Source organism: Hydra vulgaris, chromosome 07, assembly GCF_038396675.1.
Source record: "Hydra vulgaris chromosome 07, alternate assembly HydraT2T_AEP".
Taxonomy (NCBI): Eukaryota; Metazoa; Cnidaria; class Hydrozoa; order Anthoathecata; family Hydridae; genus Hydra; species Hydra vulgaris.
Genome location: NC_088926.1, coordinates 16,978,758 through 17,001,724, shown reverse-complemented (window position 1 = coordinate 17,001,724; position 22,967 = coordinate 16,978,758). Strand labels below are relative to the sequence as shown.

The 22,967-nt window shown below is 26.1% G+C and overlaps 1 protein-coding gene across 1 annotated transcript in view; it reads left to right on the top strand.

Annotated features, from left to right (window-relative positions):
- The window catches only part of LOC100215698 (transcription activator BRG1), an 83,640-nt gene that overhangs the window by 46,529 nt on the left and 14,144 nt on the right, over window positions 1–22,967 (top strand). The window contains exons 10-28 of the mRNA XM_065801217.1: window positions 2,481–2,599; window positions 3,470–3,601; window positions 5,176–5,281; window positions 5,362–5,525; window positions 5,676–5,742; window positions 7,079–7,189; window positions 16,417–16,710; window positions 16,877–16,939; window positions 17,363–17,470; window positions 17,544–17,630; window positions 18,254–18,300; window positions 20,051–20,384; window positions 20,483–20,617; window positions 20,708–20,803; window positions 20,891–20,968; window positions 21,489–21,524; window positions 21,677–21,700; window positions 21,806–21,883; window positions 22,777–22,890. Coding sequence (XP_065657289.1) covers window positions 2,481–2,599; window positions 3,470–3,601; window positions 5,176–5,281; window positions 5,362–5,525; window positions 5,676–5,742; window positions 7,079–7,189; window positions 16,417–16,710; window positions 16,877–16,939; window positions 17,363–17,470; window positions 17,544–17,630; window positions 18,254–18,300; window positions 20,051–20,384; window positions 20,483–20,617; window positions 20,708–20,803; window positions 20,891–20,968; window positions 21,489–21,524; window positions 21,677–21,700; window positions 21,806–21,883; window positions 22,777–22,890 — 2,193 coding nt within the window. The remainder of the gene's footprint in view (window positions 1–2,480; window positions 2,600–3,469; window positions 3,602–5,175; window positions 5,282–5,361; window positions 5,526–5,675; window positions 5,743–7,078; window positions 7,190–16,416; window positions 16,711–16,876; window positions 16,940–17,362; window positions 17,471–17,543; window positions 17,631–18,253; window positions 18,301–20,050; window positions 20,385–20,482; window positions 20,618–20,707; window positions 20,804–20,890; window positions 20,969–21,488; window positions 21,525–21,676; window positions 21,701–21,805; window positions 21,884–22,776; window positions 22,891–22,967) is intronic.

Genomic DNA, 22,967 nt, shown 5'->3' with positions numbered 1-22,967 from the left:
TTATGTTGTTTTGTTCAAAGGAACTTTGCAATCGGTACCACAGAAGCCTACCTCATCAAAGAAATGTTACATTTCAGATATGCTTCAGAAGGAATCAGTTTTGAAAGCAGGATTAATTTTGTGTTTAAATATTGTTCAAAGCAAATACTCTTTTAGATCAAGTGAGAATAAGTCTAAACAATTTGCTTTGATCTTTCCAGATAGCAAAATTGCCAGCGACTTTTCATGTGGTTGAACAAAATCTGGCTATATTGTAACTCATGGTCTTGCCCCTTATTTAAAAAAAATTCTGATAAAAGATCTTAACCTACTAGATAACTTTCTATGTCTTTTTGATGAGTCTTACAATAAGTTTGTAATAATAAAGAACTTAAAGAAGTTAATGTCTGCAATGTACTAAATATTTCATTAAAGTCCATCAAGAGCAAGTGATTATGAAAGAATAGCTGAGGCAACAAGTTCAGATTTTCATTACATTTTGTGGCACTCGACGGTCTGAAAATCAAAGTGTTGCCTAGAAAGCAATAGATGTTTGGTCAAAAGTAATCTTAGTTGTTAACTACTGGAAGTCTTTACCAAAGAGTAAGCAACCTGGACTTAGTAAATCAGGGCAAAACACCAACTTTGAACATTTAAGTGCTTGAAAAAATTTTTAGTTTTAGAACAAATTTTTAGTTTAGAAAAAAAGTTTTAGTTCCTTTAAAGTTGAAGTTTTTTTGAAGAGATTAGTGGCAGTCTAAATACATTCCTTGGTTGGTAATATTTGATCGAGATGCATATTTATTGCTTTTTATGTAATATATTTTGTTTTATTACAAAAGTATAGAAATATTCTGAAATTTTCTTTTCATTTTATTTTTAAAATTTTGACAAAAAATCACAACACTTTTTAGAATCACTACAGAAGTTTTTACTTCGATGTTGTTGACCACACTTTTTAGAATCACTACAGAAGTTTTTAGTTAATTTCAATTATGATTAGCGGTAATAAATTACATCTCATAACAAAATATAGTAAGCATAACAATAAACTGTTGTAGCAATTAGCTATTGTCACAGGATCAAAATTTGGTTGATTATTATCTATTAAGGAAATATCTTATATAGTAGAAAACACTCTTTTGTCACCTCATAGACATTGCAGCTGTAAGTAGGTTTTTTCAACCATTTCATAGACATTGGAGCTTTAAATAGGTTCGTTCTACTCTAACACATACAAAATTAAAGGGTAATACAAAAATAAATTCTTACTATACTCTTTAAGACTTATGTCAAAGAACTTATTTGGTTTTGAAGAGTTTGTCAATCTTTTAGAGCACAAACTGTATTTAAATTATGGGAAATAACATTCTGAGCATCTACCAAAGGTTTAGGAGCAAAAGAAGAAACTGTAAAGTGTAATTCTTTTGTTCTAGAACAGTGATTCCCAACCTTTCCAATGTCTTTGATATTAATTACCATGTTGTGGCGACCCTAACAATAATGTTAATAAGGTTGCTCCTAAGTTACTGCAATTTTTTCAATCACTAAATTTTTGCAGCTAACTGTTATGAATGTCTGATTTCATTTATAACTTATATTTTATAGGCATCATATATTTTTGTTACAAACTTTTGTTATAATAATTTATTAATAAAACAGTTTGTAATATAATTTAGTTAATTTTTGCAAGTGAATAAAATGTTTACATTGTAAACATTTTATAAAATATTTTCGGAACATATTAATAGTTCCGGTTGTGTCTCTTAATTTTATAATGTACATTGCACAATTCACACTTAAAATATTACAAATTTTACAATATTTTAAGTGCGCATTGTACAATGCAAATTATACAATTGTAAGCCACACACATAAATAATACACTGACTGTAGTCAGAGTAGGAGTGCTATTTAATTGAAAATAATAAAAATTATATTTAATTGAGTATTATATTTAATTGAAAATAATAAAAAAATTAAAAATAAAAATAAAAACCACTTAGGTGGTTGGTAAATTGGTAAAAAGGTAAATGATAAAAAGAAACTGACTTGCGTAAACAAATAATTTCCAGAAGGTCTAATATTGACCCCTGGCAAATTATTAGACAAACCCTGTTGGGTCGCGACCCACAGTTTGGGAACCGCTGTTTTAGAATTAAAAAACTTTTTTTTCTCATTTAATTTTAAATTTCTAATTCTTAACACCATAAATATCTACACTAACTTTGTTATAAATTCTAACAAATTTACTACTTTGTCTGCCATTATGGTCTATGACATAAATATCAATGATATGATAGTTTTTAATTAATTTGTTTAAAATTTTTTAAGCCATTTGCAAATGCATAAAACTAAATATTCAGGATTACTTTTGATGAGCAATGACAAGAAGCACCGTAAAATTTAGTTGAAATAATGTTTATTTTTTCATTGTAATAGTGTGTTTTTGCAATAATTTTTCTGTAACTTCTTTATACATTTCAATTTTAATAAAATAGGTTGTGGAAGATGAGACACAGCGCATTGCTGTTGAAAATCTTGAAAAAGGAATCAAACTTGTTGGAGATGAGGCTCCTATGTTTTCAGAACTAAACGAATTTCTTGCTGCTAATCCAGGGTAATCATTGATTTTTATATCGTTGATATATATATATATATATATATATATATATATATATATATATATATATATATATATATATATATATATATATACACATATATGTATATATATATACATATATATATGTTTATATATATATAACTTAGTAAAAACACTTATTTTAACAATTTTCTTTGAAAGTCTGTTTCTCCTTCTGTAGATTCATCAGGAAGTTTCCTACTTAAATCTAGTTCCTGATGAACCTACAAAGGGAGAAAATTAGATAAGTGTTTTTACAAATTTTTTTTTTCTGTAATTTATGTTAGTGTATTCTAAAAATAGAGTGCTCCGTGTTTTTTAAGAACATAGAGCTTTTGAAGAACATGGAGCACTCTATTTTTAGAATACACTAACATAATTTACATACATACATTTAGCTAGGATAATAAAATCTTATTATATATATATATATATATATATATATATATATATATATATATATATATATATATATATATATATATATATAATGTATAGTTCAAGCTATATAAATGCAGCATTAAACGCATGTTGATGATGCCATAAAAAAACAGGAAGTTGTGGAGGCTTCAGTACGAACATCGACTATCAAATCGCCTCACCCGCAATGGAGTGCTGCTACATCGACTGAAGGTTTAGCATGGGACAGCATCTTTTCTTTCATTATTCTTTGTTTTTTTCTTCTTTTTCTAAAAAATTAAAGCGCACTTTTTTACCTTAAAAGCTTAAAAATGATATATTATAAATTGCGACAAAAGAGAGAGTTTAAGAACAGTTTTTCTGAAATGTGGTTTCAAAACAAATATTTTGTGTGTGTGTGTGTGTGTATCATTTTCTTGTCTTTAGATTTCAAGTTGTTAAAGAACCAGATGAAGAAGAGGAAGAACCTGTAGAAAAAAAAGTTGAGAATGAGAATGAGGAGAATGTAAAAGCTGAAAATAATGCACAAAAAAAAGAATATGAAGATGATGATGCTGGGTAACTTTTAAAAATCACTTCTAAGTGGTTAAAAAATCTGATTTTTTTTTATCTATAGCTTTTCTACTATATTTTCCTAAATGTAGTTTTCTTTGTAAAATTTTCTTTGTAAAATTTTGGCCAAAAAGATCGGACTCACAAATATTACCTTCAAGTGCAAAATATTTGTGCAGTACACTAAATGTAATAAACACAGTGTACTCAGTTATCAACCTATTGGAAAATATCTTATATGCACTGTACATTAGCTTGCAATATATGTACCGTGCATATGTACAGTGATGAACTGTACACTATATGTGCAAAATGAATACAACAAATATGCACAGTACAGTGTGCAAAAGTATATATATGTACAGTGGCCATATTATTAGGCTTTGCAGAAAAAACAGACAAAATACCACTAAAAACCATCACATAATCTTTTTTTCTTTTATTAATTTTTACTTAAGCAACGTTTGCTAAATATGTTATTTTGTAAATGGCAACATTGCTCATATCTTTTATTGCTATTCTTATCATATATTATCAGTTTGAACAGAGCATTTCATAGAACAGTTGTGTGAAGTGTTTCTTTCTACAAACAAAATTATTGGAATACCTCATTATGAAGATTATTTTGTGACTAAAATTGTTTATTTTATTAATCACAAAAGTGTGTTTATCTTAATATTCACATTTTTTAAACAAAAATATATTAAAAATTTTTTATGGATTAGTACACAGTATTATTAAATATTGTCTTCTTTTTTTAGCAGTGGGGAGGGCATGTGATATTTCTCCACGAAAGCTAGGCAAAGTTCATGAATTATTAAAAAATACAAGCATTTTGCAATATAAGATAGCTGAGATACTCAACATTTCTCAAAAGCAAAAACTTGATTTTCACATACCTTTAGAACCTGCTCATAAAAGTGTTTATGACAGAAAAAAGTTAATAACACCTAGGACTGACAGAAAAATTAAGGATATTTGTCTACAAAAAAGAAAACACCTTGTCAACTTATTGACCAAGATTTTTAATGAAGAAGGAATTGATATTTCCAACATACATTCCAGAGACGTCTTAAAGAATTAGATACGACACATACAAAGCATAATTGCAGCAAACGGACATCAAAATATTAGCTATTTAATTCTTTCATGATGTTTTATTTCAATTATTTTCCATTATTATCTGTTAAATATATGTATTTGTTTTTGAAAAAACATTAATTTTTATTTATCTTTAGTAAAATGTCCTTAATTAATAACAAATTGTCCATGAAAATTGTATTTATGATGTAACTTTTTTGTTTTTGTCAAGTCTAATAATATGGCAAGCCATTGTATACATTAAAGCTAAGTTCAATCACTATTATTTAATAGTATGGCTACAATATTACTTGACAAACCTGTTCAAGTTTTATTGTATTCATATAGTTTATGTTCAAACTTTTAATTATCAAAGTCAAGTCTGAATGAGCAACAGCTTAACATTTAGAAATGCTTAAGGAACTCTTCAAATCTTTTTGGCCATTATATAATGATCTTTTGTACTTGTTATATAGTAGCAAAATAGTTTAACTTTTTAGAACATCATTAGACAGTCGAAATTATTATAATCTTGCACACAGCACCTCAGAGATAATTCATGAACAGCCAAAGTCACTTTGTGGTGGAGTCTTAAAAGAGTATCAGGTTTAAAAAAATATGTACATTTATTTAAGTTGAAAGGTCTTGAGAAGAGGATTTTTTTACATAAAAATTTTTTTTTTTAGTTAAAAGGTCTTGAATGGATGGTTTCATTATATAATAACAACCTTAATGGAATTCTGGCTGATGAAATGGGACTTGGAAAAACAATTCAAACTATTGCGTTAATAGCTTACTTAGTAGAGAAAAAAAAAATGAATGGACCTTTTCTTGTAATTTTGCCACTTTCGTAAGTATTTATCAATCAATACTTTACTAATAAAATTCTTATTTTGTAATTTTAGTATTGTATGAAATATAGTTTATTTTAACATTAATTTTGTTTTTTTAACATTAATTTTAACATTAATTTTGTTGGTTTTTTATTGTTAAATTTTAGGACAATGTCTAACTGGATGCTTGAATTTGAAAAGTGGGCCCCAAGCATTATTTGTTACAGTTATAAGGTTTACTGTGTTATAATACAATTATATACACTGTTTTAATACTGTTAAAGATATATGTATGTACAGGCCTTGTTAAGAGATTTTGTTGTGTAACGAAAAAGCGTAACTCAAGTAAATCTAATTTTACTCAATATACATATATACATTGTTAAATTTAATTTAATTTGAAACCATGTTAAAAATAATTTAGAGTCTTAATCTTTATAAAATCTTTATAAAATATCTTTATATTAAACAATACTGTTATAAAAGATAATATAAATGAAATTTAAATATGTTTGAAAAAAAAAATTTCCTTATTTTAAAAAACTATTTCTTAAACAATTAATTACACAACAAAATTGTCTTATGTTTATGTTATTATCAGCAAATTTTTTTTAACATTTTGACTTTAACAAAATTTTTGCCTGCTACTCTTAAACTAGTTAATTATTTCTAATAGACATTCATTTTATGATCGATCTAAAGAATTAATCGTAACGAAAAAACTTTTGTTAAAAAGCTTTTTTAAAACTAAAAAAAATCATCTTTTCATAAATTTGTTATATAAAGTTTACTAAAAAAAACTCTCTAATATAATTTTATAGGCTTGATTATCTTGATTTATCCATCAATGCATTTATATACAGTTATAAGCATTAATCCCTTTTATATGCACTTTTGTAATGGGATGAAAAAAGTTTATTGATTATAAACTATCAACAAATAAACAAAATAGTTGAATGCGAACATTAAAAAGTAACTTAAATTTGATAAAAATAATTTTCTTTTTTTCAAGCATACTTTCGAAATTTTTAAAGTATAAAAATAAGTTGTAAAACAGAGCGTTTTAAATTTAAAAAAAAATTGAAATTAAATTTAATAAAATAAGTTTAAGTTTATTAATATTTTATTATAAATTTAATATAATTTAATATTAAATTTATATTAAAATAAAAAAATTTATATAAAATATATTATATATATATTTTAAAATATATAGTAAAATTAATTAATAAATATAGTAAAATTAATTTTGATTTTTTATAAAAAAATGGAGAATAAAAAAAAATTTGTTTTTTTTATCAAAAAAAAAAAAATTGTTTCACAACTGCAGTGAAAATATTTTTTACAACAGTTAATTTCATTTGATGTTTTCTACAAAAATTATTTCAAAAGACTGTTTAAATAATTTAATTGAAAAAAGTTTTAACGTAATGTAAATGGCTCAAGGTGTATGTGGAATCACCATTATGTACGTGAAATAACAATCTTAACGAGACTTGTATGTATATATTTGATACATCAGTAATAACAAGAGGTTTTAACAATAAATTTTTCAAAAATTGTTTTTTAGGGTTCTCCACAAAATCGACGACAGGTCTCATATCAGATAAAGGCCGGCAAGTTTAACGTTGTTCTTACAACATATGAATATGTAATGAAAGATCGATCTATTCTGGCTAAAGTAAACATTTTTTCTGTTAATTTTTTTACACATTGTTTAACTTGGCAAGTCATTTCACAAACTTTATTATCAATCTTTGATCTACTCTCTAGAAATAGTTTTAATGTTTTTAACATAGACTTGCACTGCATACTGCACTGTAGTGTTTTATTAAATCACATTGTATTAAATTAAGTTTTGAACCATGGTCTAAAAGTGAAAGACTGCCATTACTAGAACCAGCCCAAATATGGTAACAGTATTCCATCCAGAGACAAATACGAGATTCGAAGGCCTAGTGAATAGAATCAAAAGTAAGCTAATGGCGTGCATAATAAAAGGAAGCAACATTTGCAGATGCCAACTTTGCAATGGATTGTATATGTCAGTAGTAAATTATAATTCAAGAAGTCATAACGAAGAGGATGCCACCCACTTTCAGTTACAGCAGTTAGCAAATCAGCAGTAAAATCAAAAAATCAAAAACTGTATTGATTGTCAGAGATAGTTATTAGACTCAAGATGGGATGTTAGAAATTTTTTTTTTAATGACTTCAAAATCATGCTAATAATAGAGAGAAGACTGATTAGACATTAGTTAGAGGGGTCAGAATTTTCTTCATAACTTTAAAAAGTTGGAACAACTAGCAGGCAGGAAAACAAAGTTCTAGAAGACAGAAAAACAAGGTTTAATCAAGTGCTTATTAAATAGAATTGAAGAGAGTTCTGGAGAACACTTTTGTATGACTATGACAGGAATGTTGTTTAAATCATGAGCCGTAGAAGAGTTTAATTAATAAATGACTTTAGTAATGAAAGTCAGAGTGATTTGGATGTCTAATGATTAGTTAACCTGTTTAACTAGAATGGCAGGAAAAGTATGGCCATGAGATATAAGAGTCAAATTAGAGGAAAAGTTCTTTGCAAATAGTTCTGCCTTGGGAGAAGTAATTTGATCAGACCATAAATTAGAGATGGAATGTTTGATTTACCATTGTTAAATCTTTCTAGAGCCTAGCTTCTGAGATAAGATACGAGATTTAGTAAACTGGGAACAATATAACTTAGCATCAAATGGGACCTTTTTACTGCAATAAATGCAATAATAAATAGGTGTTGGTTTTTAACATAGTTGTTCATTTGAAAAAGATAGAAAAAAGGATTACAATTAGATATAGCAGCTGCACAAGAAGATAAAAACCATGGAGTAGAATGAGGTTTGACTTAAAATGGATGAGAAGTAATAAAAGCATCCATATCTGTCAGGAGGTAGGGGCATTTATCAGCGAAGATATAAAAGTTATAAGGACTGTCATGAAGAAAATACACCCAATCACAAGGAGGTAACTGTTGGAATCTATCCAATCAAAGGATGGTAGCCATCAATACTACAATCCAAAGAAGAAACAGTTGAATTTAAATTAGTCTCACAAAGAGCATGTCTTGTAAATTTTTCAAGAGGTAAGATTCAACTGATGGAAAGTTACTTTAAAGATCTCAAATATTTGTGAAAGATATATTGGGACAACTAGGTGGTGGTGATGGTTTTTTATGTTTAGTATTTTTAGTTACTTTGATCATTGTTACACTTAAAGAGAGCTTGACTCTTATAAATAGAGCAAGCATCCCAAGCAATGAGCTATGCAGTTGTCTCAGTCCTACTAATTAACCCAAAAACATAATTTAGGGTTCCTTATGTGGCCTCGACAATGTACATTAAAAGCACTAACAGGAATACCATCCATGTGCAACGTGGCGCAGTTAATACTCTGTTGATTTCCAACTGTTGATGAAATCAGCATTTCTTAGAGCTATCGTAGAGTCCGAAAAACTTTACCAAATCAGCTGACCTAAACTGAATTTTAGAGCTGTATTCTCATTAGAAGAAACCGGAAAAGTTGCATAGTCACTAATAAGAAAGCACAAGTAAAAATCTATGATTTGAGTCATAAAGATCCATCACTCATCATCCTAACACAGTTTTATATCAAGGCCAGCCTAGATGTAAAATAGATGGAAAAGAATGCAATGCTGGTCAACAGTGTTATACTGCTTATCCCTAATGTCTTTGCCTAGAATACCTTCTACAAGACAGTAGCTAGATGCAGTTAACATCTGCTCTAGATGTTTTTTTTTTATCAAGACACTATCTCTAGCGTTCACTCAACCAAGAGCCCTAAGCCAGGGGAGTTTTAAGTCAGAGTTAATTGCTCTTAGTCTTTGCTTAGAAAAGCAAACCTTACAAGGCAGGAGGGCATAAGGATGATAATACTTTGTTACATGTTACTAGTAGTAGGGTGATGATCCTGTACTTGTCCTGTCCTGAAGTAGTTAAAAGAAGTAACTTCTGTAGGCAGTACTTCAAGACATTGAAAGGGATATTTTGGAAATGCATTAGGAAAAACATTACATCAAAATAAACACCGTACTAGATGTTTAGACAGCACACAAATGTACATATAATAATTTATGGGTGAATGAACACCACGCTATAACAATCACATATTAATTTTAGAACAATCATATAGTAATTTTTGAGTTTTTGAACACCATGTCAGTGGTTCTGACAGAACACAAACATACATATAGAAACTTACGGGTGGATGATCACTGCACCAGAGTTGTCTATCCATCCGTAACACAAACATACGTGTATTGTAAATTATGGGTAAGCTAACATAGTAAATAAGACACTTTAACTATATAACAGATAAAAATGAATACCACTGTAGACATGACAGATATTAGATAGTATTGGTAACAGGAAGTACACCTCTTCTTTGCTTAGAAAGCCAATCCTTAGAAATAATTTTGCTTAGAAAGCGAATCCTACAAGACAGCAGGACATGAAATAAGTTGCACTGGATTACATTTTACCAGTAGTAATTATTTTTATCATATCATATATCTAAAAGAAAATTTCCTTGATGTAATACCAGTTGACACCAAAAATATTTAATAAAATAAAAACTATAAAGTATTTAATAGAATGAAAACTAGAGCTGATGTTACAAAATATATGTCTTGTTCATTCAGTGTGTGTGTGTGTGTGTGTGTGTGTGTGTGTGTGTGTGTGTGTGTGTGTGTGTGTGTGTGTTTGTGTGTGTGTGTGTGTGTGTGTGTGTGTGTGTGTGTGTGTGTGTGTGTGTGTGTATATAGATATATAGATATATATATATACATATATATATATATATATATATATATATATATATATACATATATATATATATATATATATATATATATATATATATATATATATATATATATATATATATATATATATAAATTTTTTTATTTAACACTGTTTCATTAATAAAGACTCATCAAAAATGAATGATCAAATTAATAAAACTACAATTTGTACCAAAAATTAATTTACAGGTAGTCGCAAATGTCTTAGCTACTGTAAATTATCACACATTTGTGGAATTTGCTGACACCATTACAAAAAGAATTCTTCAGAAATAATTACTTATGCTTTTTAAAAATAATATTTTTTAAAAGGGGGATTTAATGTAACTATTATTTGAGCTCATTTATTTTTATAGTTTTTTTAGGAGAAACTTATTGCCTACATTTAGAAATTTTACTTTAAAGATGGACCAATTCAGTATAAAATCATCAATATTTTCACCTTTTAATTTCCATATACATTTTGATAGCATGGTGTCTTTTGAATACTTTTTATTTTTAAAAGATTGCTTATGATTGGCAAAACATTTTTTTCATTCACCCTCTGTTATGCCAATATATTGTTTATCAGGTACATTTTTAGAGGAAACAACACATTTATATACCACATTTTTTGATACAACTTCTACTCATTGGACAATTGTTTTTTTGTTTACAATTACAATTTTCTGTAGTTTTTTCATTTAGGATTTCTTTTTTGTTTAACAAAGCATTATTGTGACCTTTTATAATTCTTTCCATATTTTTTGTGCAACTGTAGCTAACTTTAATTGTATTTCGATTAAAAATTTTATGTAATTCATTAGAGGGCAGGAAATGCTTATCCACCAATTTTAGAAATACTTTTCCTATATTAGTGGAAACATTTTTGCTATTGGGGGGTTGAATCAAATTACATTTCTAGTTCTATTTTGCTTTTTTGTATTCTTTTTTTCAAGGTCAAATTTTAGTTTTTCAAGGTCAAATTTTAGTTTCAAAATTTTCAAAGCCACTTTTTTAAGGGCATCTTCAAATATTTTTTTAGAGGATATGAATACATTTTCATTAGAAGAGTTTTGGTTTAGTCTGTTGTTAATTGAAATCGAGATTTGTTTTAGAATTTGGGGTGGGTGGTTTGTGTTAATATTAATATACAATAATTCATCGTTTGGTTTTTTGAAAGGCTTATATGAATTTTCAGAGAGGTTAAATGTGATGTCAAGAAAGTTAACAATTTTTCAGTTTATGTTTATTTCAATTTGAGTGCCAAAATTTTTTAAATATCTTGTCTATTTTTATCGAGCTGTAGACCAGATTTCTTATGCTTTACTATTAAACCATCTTCGCGATAATGGCCTATATCTTTTATATTGATAGTTTTACTTAATAAATCTGAAAAATATAGTCCAACATATTCACAAATTTCTGCTCCGTCATAACTGCCTATTGTTACATCAAAGCAGTCACGTATGTTTTTCTTTTTCCAAGTTTCCTTATTAAAATAAAGTAAGGTTTTTTGACAATGTTTTTTTATATGGATTGTTTCATCAGGAATAACTGTGTGACCTTTTGCAAATTCAATTGTTTTATCTAAAATATCTGCAGTTATTGAGGGGTAAAAATCATTAATGTCAAATTGAATAAATGTACAGTCATTTTTATTTTCGATTATGGAGAACCAATTTATAACATCAGTGGTATTTTTACGCTGTTGCAAATTTAATTTATTTCTAAAAATATTATTAATTTTATCCAGTTTAATTTTTATTTTCGATTATGGAGAACCAATTTATAACATCAGTGGTATTTTTCCACTGTTGCAAATTTAATTTATTTCTAAAAATATTATTAATTTTATCCAGTTTAATTTTTATTTTCGATTATGGAGAACCAATTTATAACATCAGTGGTATTTTTCCACTGTTGCAAATTTAATTTATTTCTAAAAATATTATTAATTTTATCCAGTTTAATTTTTATTTTCGATTATGGAGAACCAATTTATAACATCAGTGGTATTTTTCCACTGTTGCAAATTTAATTTATTTCTAAAAATATTATTAATTTTATCCAGTTTAATTTTGCTTACATGTCCAATCTTCTTTTAAGGAAACCAATAACCTACAAGGAAGTTTGTTTTGAAAATTTGGTTAATGGTCTTTTAGTGTTACGAAGGCTTGGGCAGGAGCAGTTGATTCGATGAAACACAGTGTTAATCATTTCTAAAGAATTCTTTATATAATAGTGTCAGCAAGTTCCATAAATGTGTGATACTTTACAGTAGTTAAGACATTTGCGACTTCCTGTAATTTGATTTTTGGTATAAATTAAAGTTTTATTAATTTGATTATTCATTTCTGATGAGTCTTTATTAATGAAAAACAGTGTTAAATGAAAAAAATCTTCGTTAAGTGATTTTCTACCAATTTATAATTGCTCTGTTCTTTTAAGAACATTGAGCACTCTATTTTGTAGAATACATTTTAAAGTTGTTTATATATAATACATGTATATATATATATATATATATATATATATATATATATATATACATATGTATATATGTATTAAATACATATATATATATATATATATATATATGATGTATATGTATATATATATATATATATATATATATATATATATATATATATATATATATATATATATATATATATATACATATGTATATCCTTTTTCTGTGACTGCTCCTAGATGCTCCAAAAACGCTTATTCGTCTTGTTTTTTTCCTTGAACATCAGTTCTTTGGAATTCGCTTTCTTCATCTTGCTTTCCTGATTCATATAATTTGCAATCTTTTAAATCGTCCGTCAATCATTATCTTGCTCTACAATCTTCATCTTTTCTCTTACAGTAACTTCCAACTTTAATTAGTGGCTGCTTGCAGCCTTGTTGGAAGCGAAGATGTTTAAAAAAATATATATATATATGTATTAAATACATATATATATATATATATATGATATATATATGATGTATATATATATATATATTCATATATATATATGTAAATATATGTATATATATATGATGTATTTAATATATATATATATGTATATATGTATTAAATACATATATATATGATGTATATATATATATAGATATATATATATATGATGTATTTAATACATATATATATATGTATATATGTATTAAATACATATATATATATATATATATATATATATATATATATATATATATATAGAGAGAGAGAGAGAGAGAGAGAGAGAGAGAGATATATACATATATATATATAGATAAATATATAGATATATATATATATATATATATATATATATATATATATATATATATATATATATATATATTATATATGATGTATATATATACATAACTGTGGCAAGAAAGAGGGCTATTGGGTACTTTTGTATGATTTTGTTTCTTAGGCTCTTTATATCAAAATTTATGTTATTTAGATATCCGATTATTTCCTGTTAGATAGCCCACTATTTACTAGATATCAGTAGTTCATAAGTCAACAAAACAGCAAAAGCCAATTTATAAGCGGGATTGTGAGACTAGTTAAAAGGCTGTATAAAAAATATTTAAATTAAAATTATAACGGCTTATTTGTTTATAAAAAACATAAAAAAAAAGGTTAATACATTGCATATTTGAGATTCTAATTTTTTTTTTAATTCGCTAAGTATTATAAAAATATAAATTTCATTCAATGCATAAGTTTTTCTTTTTTTATTATTCAATATATAAATCTTGTAAAAAAAAAAATTATTTAGATAAAAATATTTGATCTTTTTTTATCTAAAGGAAAATTAGAGGATAAGAGATTAAATAATAAAAAAAATAAAAGAATTACAAAACAACAGTAGCACTATCAACAAGAATAACAATAAAAAAAAGAAAATTAGCGAGGCATTGCTTAATTTAGCAAATTCCAAAATTCCAATACATTACAAAAAATTACTCAATCTTGGACCTAGGGTTGTTCCAAAACCAAAATCATTACCATATTTAGATATCATACCAGTTACCAAATCATTTGCCTTTAAGTTTTAATATAGTAAGAAACTGACTGAGGGAGTTAAATTAAGACAAAAAGTTTTAACAATTTCATTAATGGCCAAACCACATAAAAGTAATGTTAACAATGAACAAAAGAGAGCTCCCTACGGAATTAGGAATATGCCTTTGGCAAACAGTTTGGGTTAGTTCTAAACGATTGAAATAGCACTCTAGAAAAAATTAAGGGACACTTAGGAAATACAATAAAGTTAAATTACGATCCAACTATTCAAATTCTTCACAAAGTTCAAACCACTCTCAGAAAATTAAATAAACTGTGATTTTTTACCCAAAAAGAATATAAAAATATCTAACCAAGTGACATTATACCAACACGTTTATATGGAGTAATTAATAAGTATGAAAAAGGCTACCTAATAAGGTTGATTGTAAACACCATTGTTAAACCTACACATAGCAATTCTTAATATTTAGTCAATATGGTACAACCCACTCTAAACTTAAATGAAATGTGTTAAAATAATTGTCTGCAATTTGCAGATATAGCAAGATTATGGGAAATTGATAAGAGTATGGTTCTAGTCTCTATTGTTGTTGTTTATTTGTACCATTCAGTACTGATTAAAGGAGCAATAATTGTATTAGTTGAAAGATTAAGAAACGACCAGAGGTTTATATCTAAACTTTTGAAGACTTTAGGTTAATTTTAGAGCTTTGTCTTTTTGCTGTTTTTTATATGAAAATGCTATTCATAAGCTCAAAAACTCCGGACAAATGGGTTAGCTCTTATGGGGGTGGTTGCCCAGTATTTTTTACAGATCATAAAAGTAATGCTCTTTCAAGGGCACTTAACAATAACATTTGAAATCATTCAAAAGATATTTTAATGATATACATTCAAGGTTCCGGGTAGAAGAAGATGCGCAAAAGTTTTTAAATCTAATTTAATTCTAAACAAAATTCAAGTATTCAATATGCAATGGAATCTGCCAACTTAACATTAACATTAAACTATTTTGATGTTTCAGTTATTAAACCGGTGCATATAATTTTAAAATACATCGCAAAAACGCAATCACAAAAGTACCAATTAAGCCGAATTAATGCCATGACTCAAAAACTATCAATTGTGTCTTTATTGGTTTAGAACAATACATTTGTGCACAATAAATAACATGGATTATGAGTTGTTGTTTCTTGTCAATGTATTTGAAAAAACTATGATAAGAACCGTCTGGTAAAACTAGTTAAATCTACAAAAATTAATATAAAAAAATGCATGTAATGTAAAAAATTATGTAATATGAGCATGCTCAAATTACCTAATGTTTTTCATTGAAATTACCTAGTTTGAAGTCCTAAAACCACAGTGGTTTTAATTGATTTTTGAATAAAAACAAAACAGTAAAATTTTTTAATATTTTAACAATACTAAATATCTTTTTGTAATTTAAATTCAAGATTAAAATACTAACATCACAAAAAACTCTCTTAAAAAACTCTTAAAAAAAAGCTCTTACAAAGAATTTTGTAAATTTTAACAGTAATGCATGATATAGCTTTTTTATTTTTTATAACGGTTTTTTTAATATACTTGGTAATGAGGGTATCAATATTCCCTGAAAAATATCGTAAAAACAAATATATTTTTAACAAATAGAAATAAATCCACAAAAAGAAGTTTTATTTTAAAATATTTATGCAATTAAACTCTATTGAAGATGTCAACATTTAATATATATATATATGTGTGTATATATATATATATATATATATATATATATATATATATATATATATATATATATATATATATATTATATATATATATATATATATATATATATATATATATATATATAGAGAGAGAGAGAGAGAGAGAGAGATATTTATATATACATGTATATATATATGTATATATATATATATGTATATATATATATATGTATATATATATATATATTTACACACATACACATGGGTGTATAAATTATACATATTTTTTATGTTATAAATAATATATACATTATATAATTTGATAGGTTAAATGGAAGTACATGATTGTTGATGAAGGTCATCGAATGAAAAATCACCATTGCAAGTTGACTCAAGTTTTAAACACTTATTATGCTGCACCATTCCGTCTTTTATTGACAGGAACTCCCTTACAAAATCGTCTGCCTGAACTGTGGGCATTATTAAATTTCTTGCTCCCAAGTATTTTTAGCTCTTCAACAACATTCGATAATTGGTTTAATACTCCTTTCCAGCTTACTGGAGAAAAAGTTGAGTTAAATGAAGAAGAAACTCTATTAATTATTCGCCGTCTTCACAAGGTACGGCAATTAATAATATGTCCTAATTTTTTTTAATCTGCAAAAATTTGTTGGCAGTATAAAAACAAAAAAACAAATAGTAATATAAAAACCGAAGATAAAATTACCTACTATGTTCCTTTAATTAAAAATATTACTATGTTCTTTTAATATGTAAACTTTGCAGGTTCTTCGGCCTTTTTTATTAAGAAGATTGAAAAAAGAAGTAGAATCACAATTGCCTGAAAAGGTATGCATTTTTTATTTTAAAAAAGTATGCATTTTTTATTTTGAAAAGGTATGCATTTTTTATTTTGAAAAGGTATGCATTTTTTATTTTGAAAAGGTATACATTTTTTATTTTGAAAAGGTATGCATTTTTTAGCGTATACTTGGGTCATGTTGCTAAAGAGTATAGATATTTTTAGTTTTTTTTTGTTTACCTTTTTTCTTTGGTGAACAAGTTTTTTAAATAGTTTTTTTTTTTTATTGATTTCCCTCCTCCTCCCCCCCCCCCTCTCCCACCTACCTTTTTAAATCAGTCTTTTTTTTTTTCCTTTATTCTCAAATCTTTAACATTTATCTTGAAGCATAAATTTAATTAATATACTTTTCTAATGGTGTTTTTTTTTTTGTTACTTTTTAAATTTTTTACTCTTTAAATTTAATTTAGGTTGAGTTTATTGTAAAATGTGACATGTCTGCTCTACAGAAGATATTATACAAGCATATGCAGCAAAAAGGCATACTATTAACAGATGGATCAGAAAAAGACAAGAAAGTAAGAGTTAAGAAAAATAAATTTTGATGATAAAATTAATAATAAACTACTAAATAATGCTGTTTTTTTTTAGGGTCATGGTGGTACAAAGACTCTAATGAATACCATCATGCAGCTACGAAAGATATGTAATCATCCATTTATGTTTCAGCATATTGAGGTACAAATGAAAATAGCTTGTATTAACAAAACTAAAAAAAAGGGAGAGGAGAAGGGGGTTAAAAATTTTGATATATGTTTCGAAAAAAAAAGCAAGTAAAGTAGTACTTGTAATTAAACTAAACCAGGCCATCATGCAGGAAGGCAGGAGGGGGGGGTATTAACAATATATGTTTGATATATGTAAAATAAAAAAAAAGGTCAAATGGCAACTCAATTGCTTGTACTTTAACTGGACCAGAGAAATGTCACAGTTACTTTTTTTTTTTTGCTTAAGAGCTTTCTGTAAGATCAGTCAGAACTCAAGAGTGATCCACTTCAAAATTATTATTTTTTTAGAATGTTGATACTCTAATAGAAAGTAAATTTGTTGACAAAAAAAAGATGTCGAAAGGATTTTTAAACTTGAAAATCCTACATACTTTTCAATGGGTTTTTCATCTGAGTATTGTTTATTGGCAACTTTAGAACTTTACCATATTTTAGAACTAAAAATAATAAAATTAAAAAATGATAACAGTAAACATTTTGGTGTGATGTAACATTAAGCATGATAAAATAACCAGAAGGTTTTTCATGATGTGTAGATACAGTTCCTATTAATGTGTAGATTTTTATTTCTAGGTAGCTCTAGCTAATCATCTTGGATATCATGGAGGTGTGGTGAATGGGTAACGTTTTGAAATTATTTTTTGTCTAAAAATTCGTACTATACCTTTTATATTATATCATTTTATATTATTTCATACATACCATTTTATATTATATCACAAACTCAATTGTTGTTTTTTTTTTTTTTGTGTGTGTACTACTTTTCCTTTAATATAAATTTTATTTTTAATGCACCATGGTAATGCATTTACATATAGTTGTTAAAGTTTTAAAAACTTAAAAGATTTTACAAATGACTCAAGAAAGTTAAATGAATGAAACCCTTAAAACCTGAATATTTCGAATAAAAGAAAAAACCAATCCATAATCCTCTTAAAACTTGTATATTATCAGCAAGCTTGTTATGATAAATGTTATCCATACCTTTGATTTGATCTTTGTCAGTTTTTTGGCTCAAAACTACCTCTGATGAAAGTTAAATTTCTGGTGCAAATCAGATTTTTGTATGATTTGATACCTAAAGAACCCAAATGTAACTTGTATATTTGATTTGATACCTAAAGTTTTTGCCAGAGTCACCTAATTATTATTTTGCTCAGCTCATCTCACAACTTTTCTTCTGTCATTGATGAAAATAAAAATATGTTTTTTTAACTTGTATGTATTTAATGTCAACAAGTTGGACAATTTAGATCTGATTGTTCCAGAAGTATATGTAAACAAATTTGGTAAAATAAATGTTGACAAATGTTGATTTATTCTAATAACAGACTTTCATTTCATAGTGTATTGACATAAACAAAACAATCTTTTAATTCCATGAATATTTTACTGGTGCATACAAATGTTGTATTTTTAATTAAATATCACAATTTCTAAATTACATATTACAGTTATTTACTTACAACTTTCATATTCTCAATTATATCTGGAAAAGGTGTCGCAATGCCTGTTTTTTGTGAAACCATGACAGCTATGAAAATCCAGTCATAAATCAAGTTAAAGGTGCTATTGCTTTACTGCAAATTTTTATTGATGCATGGAAAATTATAAATGTACCAAATATGTCTAATGATGTAAGATTACAGAATCCTTTGCAATCTATCATTCGAAGTGCTAAAGATAATCATCTACAACATTTATTTAAAAAAGCAGAATTGTGAAAATTTTGGTGCAAAAAACTGTACAAATAGAATAAAAATTTGTACTTTGACGACTATATCTTTATATTAAGAGGTTTAATAGACTCAACTAATTTTTTACATAAAACCAGTCAAGATCATAAATTCATTTTGCTTGGTGATTTCTTAACTTGATCCTTTAGAGAAAGCTTTTGGTTGGGTGCTAGGTTGGTTTTGGTTGGGTGCTAGTCATGCATGTTTTATTTTTGCTCAACAAGCTGTTGAGAAAATGTAACATAAATTACGACTAAGATTTAATATAGATTTTTATGGCTGCTCAAAGAGCAATCATTGCTGTGATGGATGTATACAACATCTAACTGATAATGAGAGTGAGATTTTTAACATGCTGGATGGTTTAAAGAGTCTCTAAAACAAGACAGCAAAATGGGATCTGTTTGTATTATATATATTTTTTTTTTAAAGTTTAGCATTATTAAATTATTTAATTTTTGTAATTAAGAAGTAAATATCACATTTTTTTGTGTAATTTTTTTTCAAAGAATAAAAAGCACTTTTAGTCAGTCTTTCCATTTAATTGCACAACTGTAAAACTTTTTGTAAGTTATAGCCTTGCATAATAACAATAGTTATATAAAATATTTTTATATTTAACTTTAATTTTTAGTTCTGAAGAGTTAAATAGAGTTTCTGGAAAGTTTGATTTGCTTGATAGAATTCTGAAAAAATTGTCTGTATGTGGACACCGTTCATTAATTTTTTGCCAGATGACCCAATGCATGACTATTCTAGAAGATTATCTAACATTTGCTAAGATTTCTTATCTACGATTAGATGGGACTACTAAAGCAGATGATCGTTCTGAACTGTTAAAAGTTTTTAACGCAAAAGATTCTCCGTTTCAAGTTTTTCTATTAAGTACACGAGCAGGGGGATTGGGATTAAATTTACAAACGGCAGATACTGTTATAATATTTGATAGTGATTGGAATCCTCATCAGGTACATTAAATACAGTACTACCTAATTTTTGACTCAATACAAACCCACAATTCTTTTTTACATAATACATTTACACAATGTTTTTTTTTAATTATCAGGATCTTCAAGCACAAGATCGTGCCCATCGTATTGGGCAGACAAATGAAGTTCGTGTGTTGCGTTTGATGACAGTTAATTCTGTTGAAGAACACATTTTAGCTGCAGCAAAATACAAACTTAATGTTGATTCAAAGGTTTATAGTTTACTATTGCTTGATATTTTATTAAATTTTATCTACGGATATTCTGTGTAAACATTCTCAAAATATTTTTTTTTGTGTTAGGTTATTCAAGCGGGTATGTTTAACCAGCATTCAACAAATGCTGAGCGCAAACAGATGTTAAGCAAATTACTGGAAAGTGATTCTTTAGAAGAAGAGGTTATTCTTTTTATTATTTTAAAAAATTTTTGTTTATTTTTTTCATTCAATGATTTTGAATCATCAACTTCTATTAAATTTGAGTAGGAAGAAAGTGAGGTACCTGACGATGAAACAGTAAATCAGATGATTGCGAGAAATGAAGAAGAATTTGAGAAATACCAAGTAAACTTGTATTTTTAGTTATTACTATTTTATCATAAATTTGCTTATGTTTTTATTTAACTTATTGGCTATAAAGTTTTATATTATCAGAAATTGAGGTAGTTGATAAATTGACGTAATTCAGTGAAAAAAAAATTGGAATAAACATAAATGTAATATATTTCACAAGTTTAATAATCAAATATTTAAATTTTTTTTGAAAAAAAAAAAAATCAAATAATAGTGTTTTATAGAGAGTGTTATTATAGTGATTCATAGTGTTTTTTAAATCCATAATCTATACAGATGTGTACTTCATAATGGTGCTTCATTGTATGTGATAATCCTTAATAGTGCTTCATTTTACGTGACAATCCACAATAGTGCTTCACAAGGTGTATAAAAGTGAATCATAAAGAATTAACCTAGAACTTACTTTTGAAAAATAATGTTTTAATATTGAGTTTGGCTAGATGTTCTGTGTTTGTTTACTTCAACGCTTTTTTCAACTTGATTTTTTTTCTTCTAATTTTTAAAATAGGAAGTTGATAGATTGCGGAACCAAGCAAAGAAAGAGGTTTTTTTTTACATTTACATTTTATTTAATATACATAATCAAGTACATATCCATATATAGTTAAGTATACATTTTTATTGCAGTTGTTGATTAAATGTTAAAAAAGTGTATATAAATGTGATTTAAATAAGTTTATTAAAATCTAATTTTAGCGTGAAGATGCTTTGATAGCAAAGGTAATAATTAATTTGGCTCTATTAAAGGCTCGAATAATTTGTTAAAGATGTTTTTTAAAGTTTAAATATTCAAGTATTTTAAAAATTCATAATAATCATGTGCAGGATCCAACCTACAAGAGAAAGCCTCGTTTAATGCAGGAAGATGAGTTGCCATCTTGGTTACTTAGAGATATAGATGAAGTAATTTTTTAATTGTAATTTTATTCTAATTACTTATCCATAGGAGAATTGCAACATCATTTTTTTTTATCCATAGGAGAATTGCAACATCATTTTTTTCACAAATTATTTTTTGAGGTGTTCTACACATTATAATAGAACACATTTTAAAATAATTAAGTTCATTTTTAAATTTAAAAGCAATGTTTCTTTGTAAATGTTTGTACTTAGGTGTTAAAGGATAAGGATACAATATTTAATTAAAATCAATTACTTTATATATATATATATATATATATATATATATATATATATATATATATATATATATATATATATAAATTTAAGTAAATTTTGATCTTGTCATTTTTTAAAGACATTTTATAGCAGTAATTTTTATATATTAGACCCAGGTTGGTACACACTTTCTTTGTTCTAAATATATATCATTTATATATCATTTTATAAGTGTATGATTATTTTATTAGGATTTTAAAGTTTATATCCTTTTTTTATTAAAAACAGAAAAAAAATATTGCTGCAAAATTTTATAAAAAATGATCATACCAAGTTTAGTTTTAAAATGTTGTATTTTTTTTGTCATTGATAATAAGTAATTGTAATTAAAAATAAGTAGTAATAAGTAATTAATTTTTATTTAAAATATATATATATATATATATATATATATATATATATATATATATATATATATATATATATATATATATATATATATATATATATATTATATTTCAAATTTGATAATTTAAACAATTCAGAATACATGAAAAATGTTTTTCAATGTAAAATTATATATTTCAAGAAAATTTTAATAACTTTGGTTTAAAATTTTGAAATTCAAAAGTTTCTGAAACAACTTATATTTCTTTTTATATTTCTTTATGCAATAGATAGCAAGATTAGAATTTGAAGAAAATGAAGAGAAATACTATGGTGTTGGAGCTAAACGCGAAAGAAAGGAAGTTGATTACAGTGACAGTTTAACCGAACGGCAATGGCTTCGGGTTAGAAAATCAAATTTAATTTTTTGTTTTATTTCAGTTTTTTTATGTATAGATTTGTTTGCATATCTGGTAAAGCT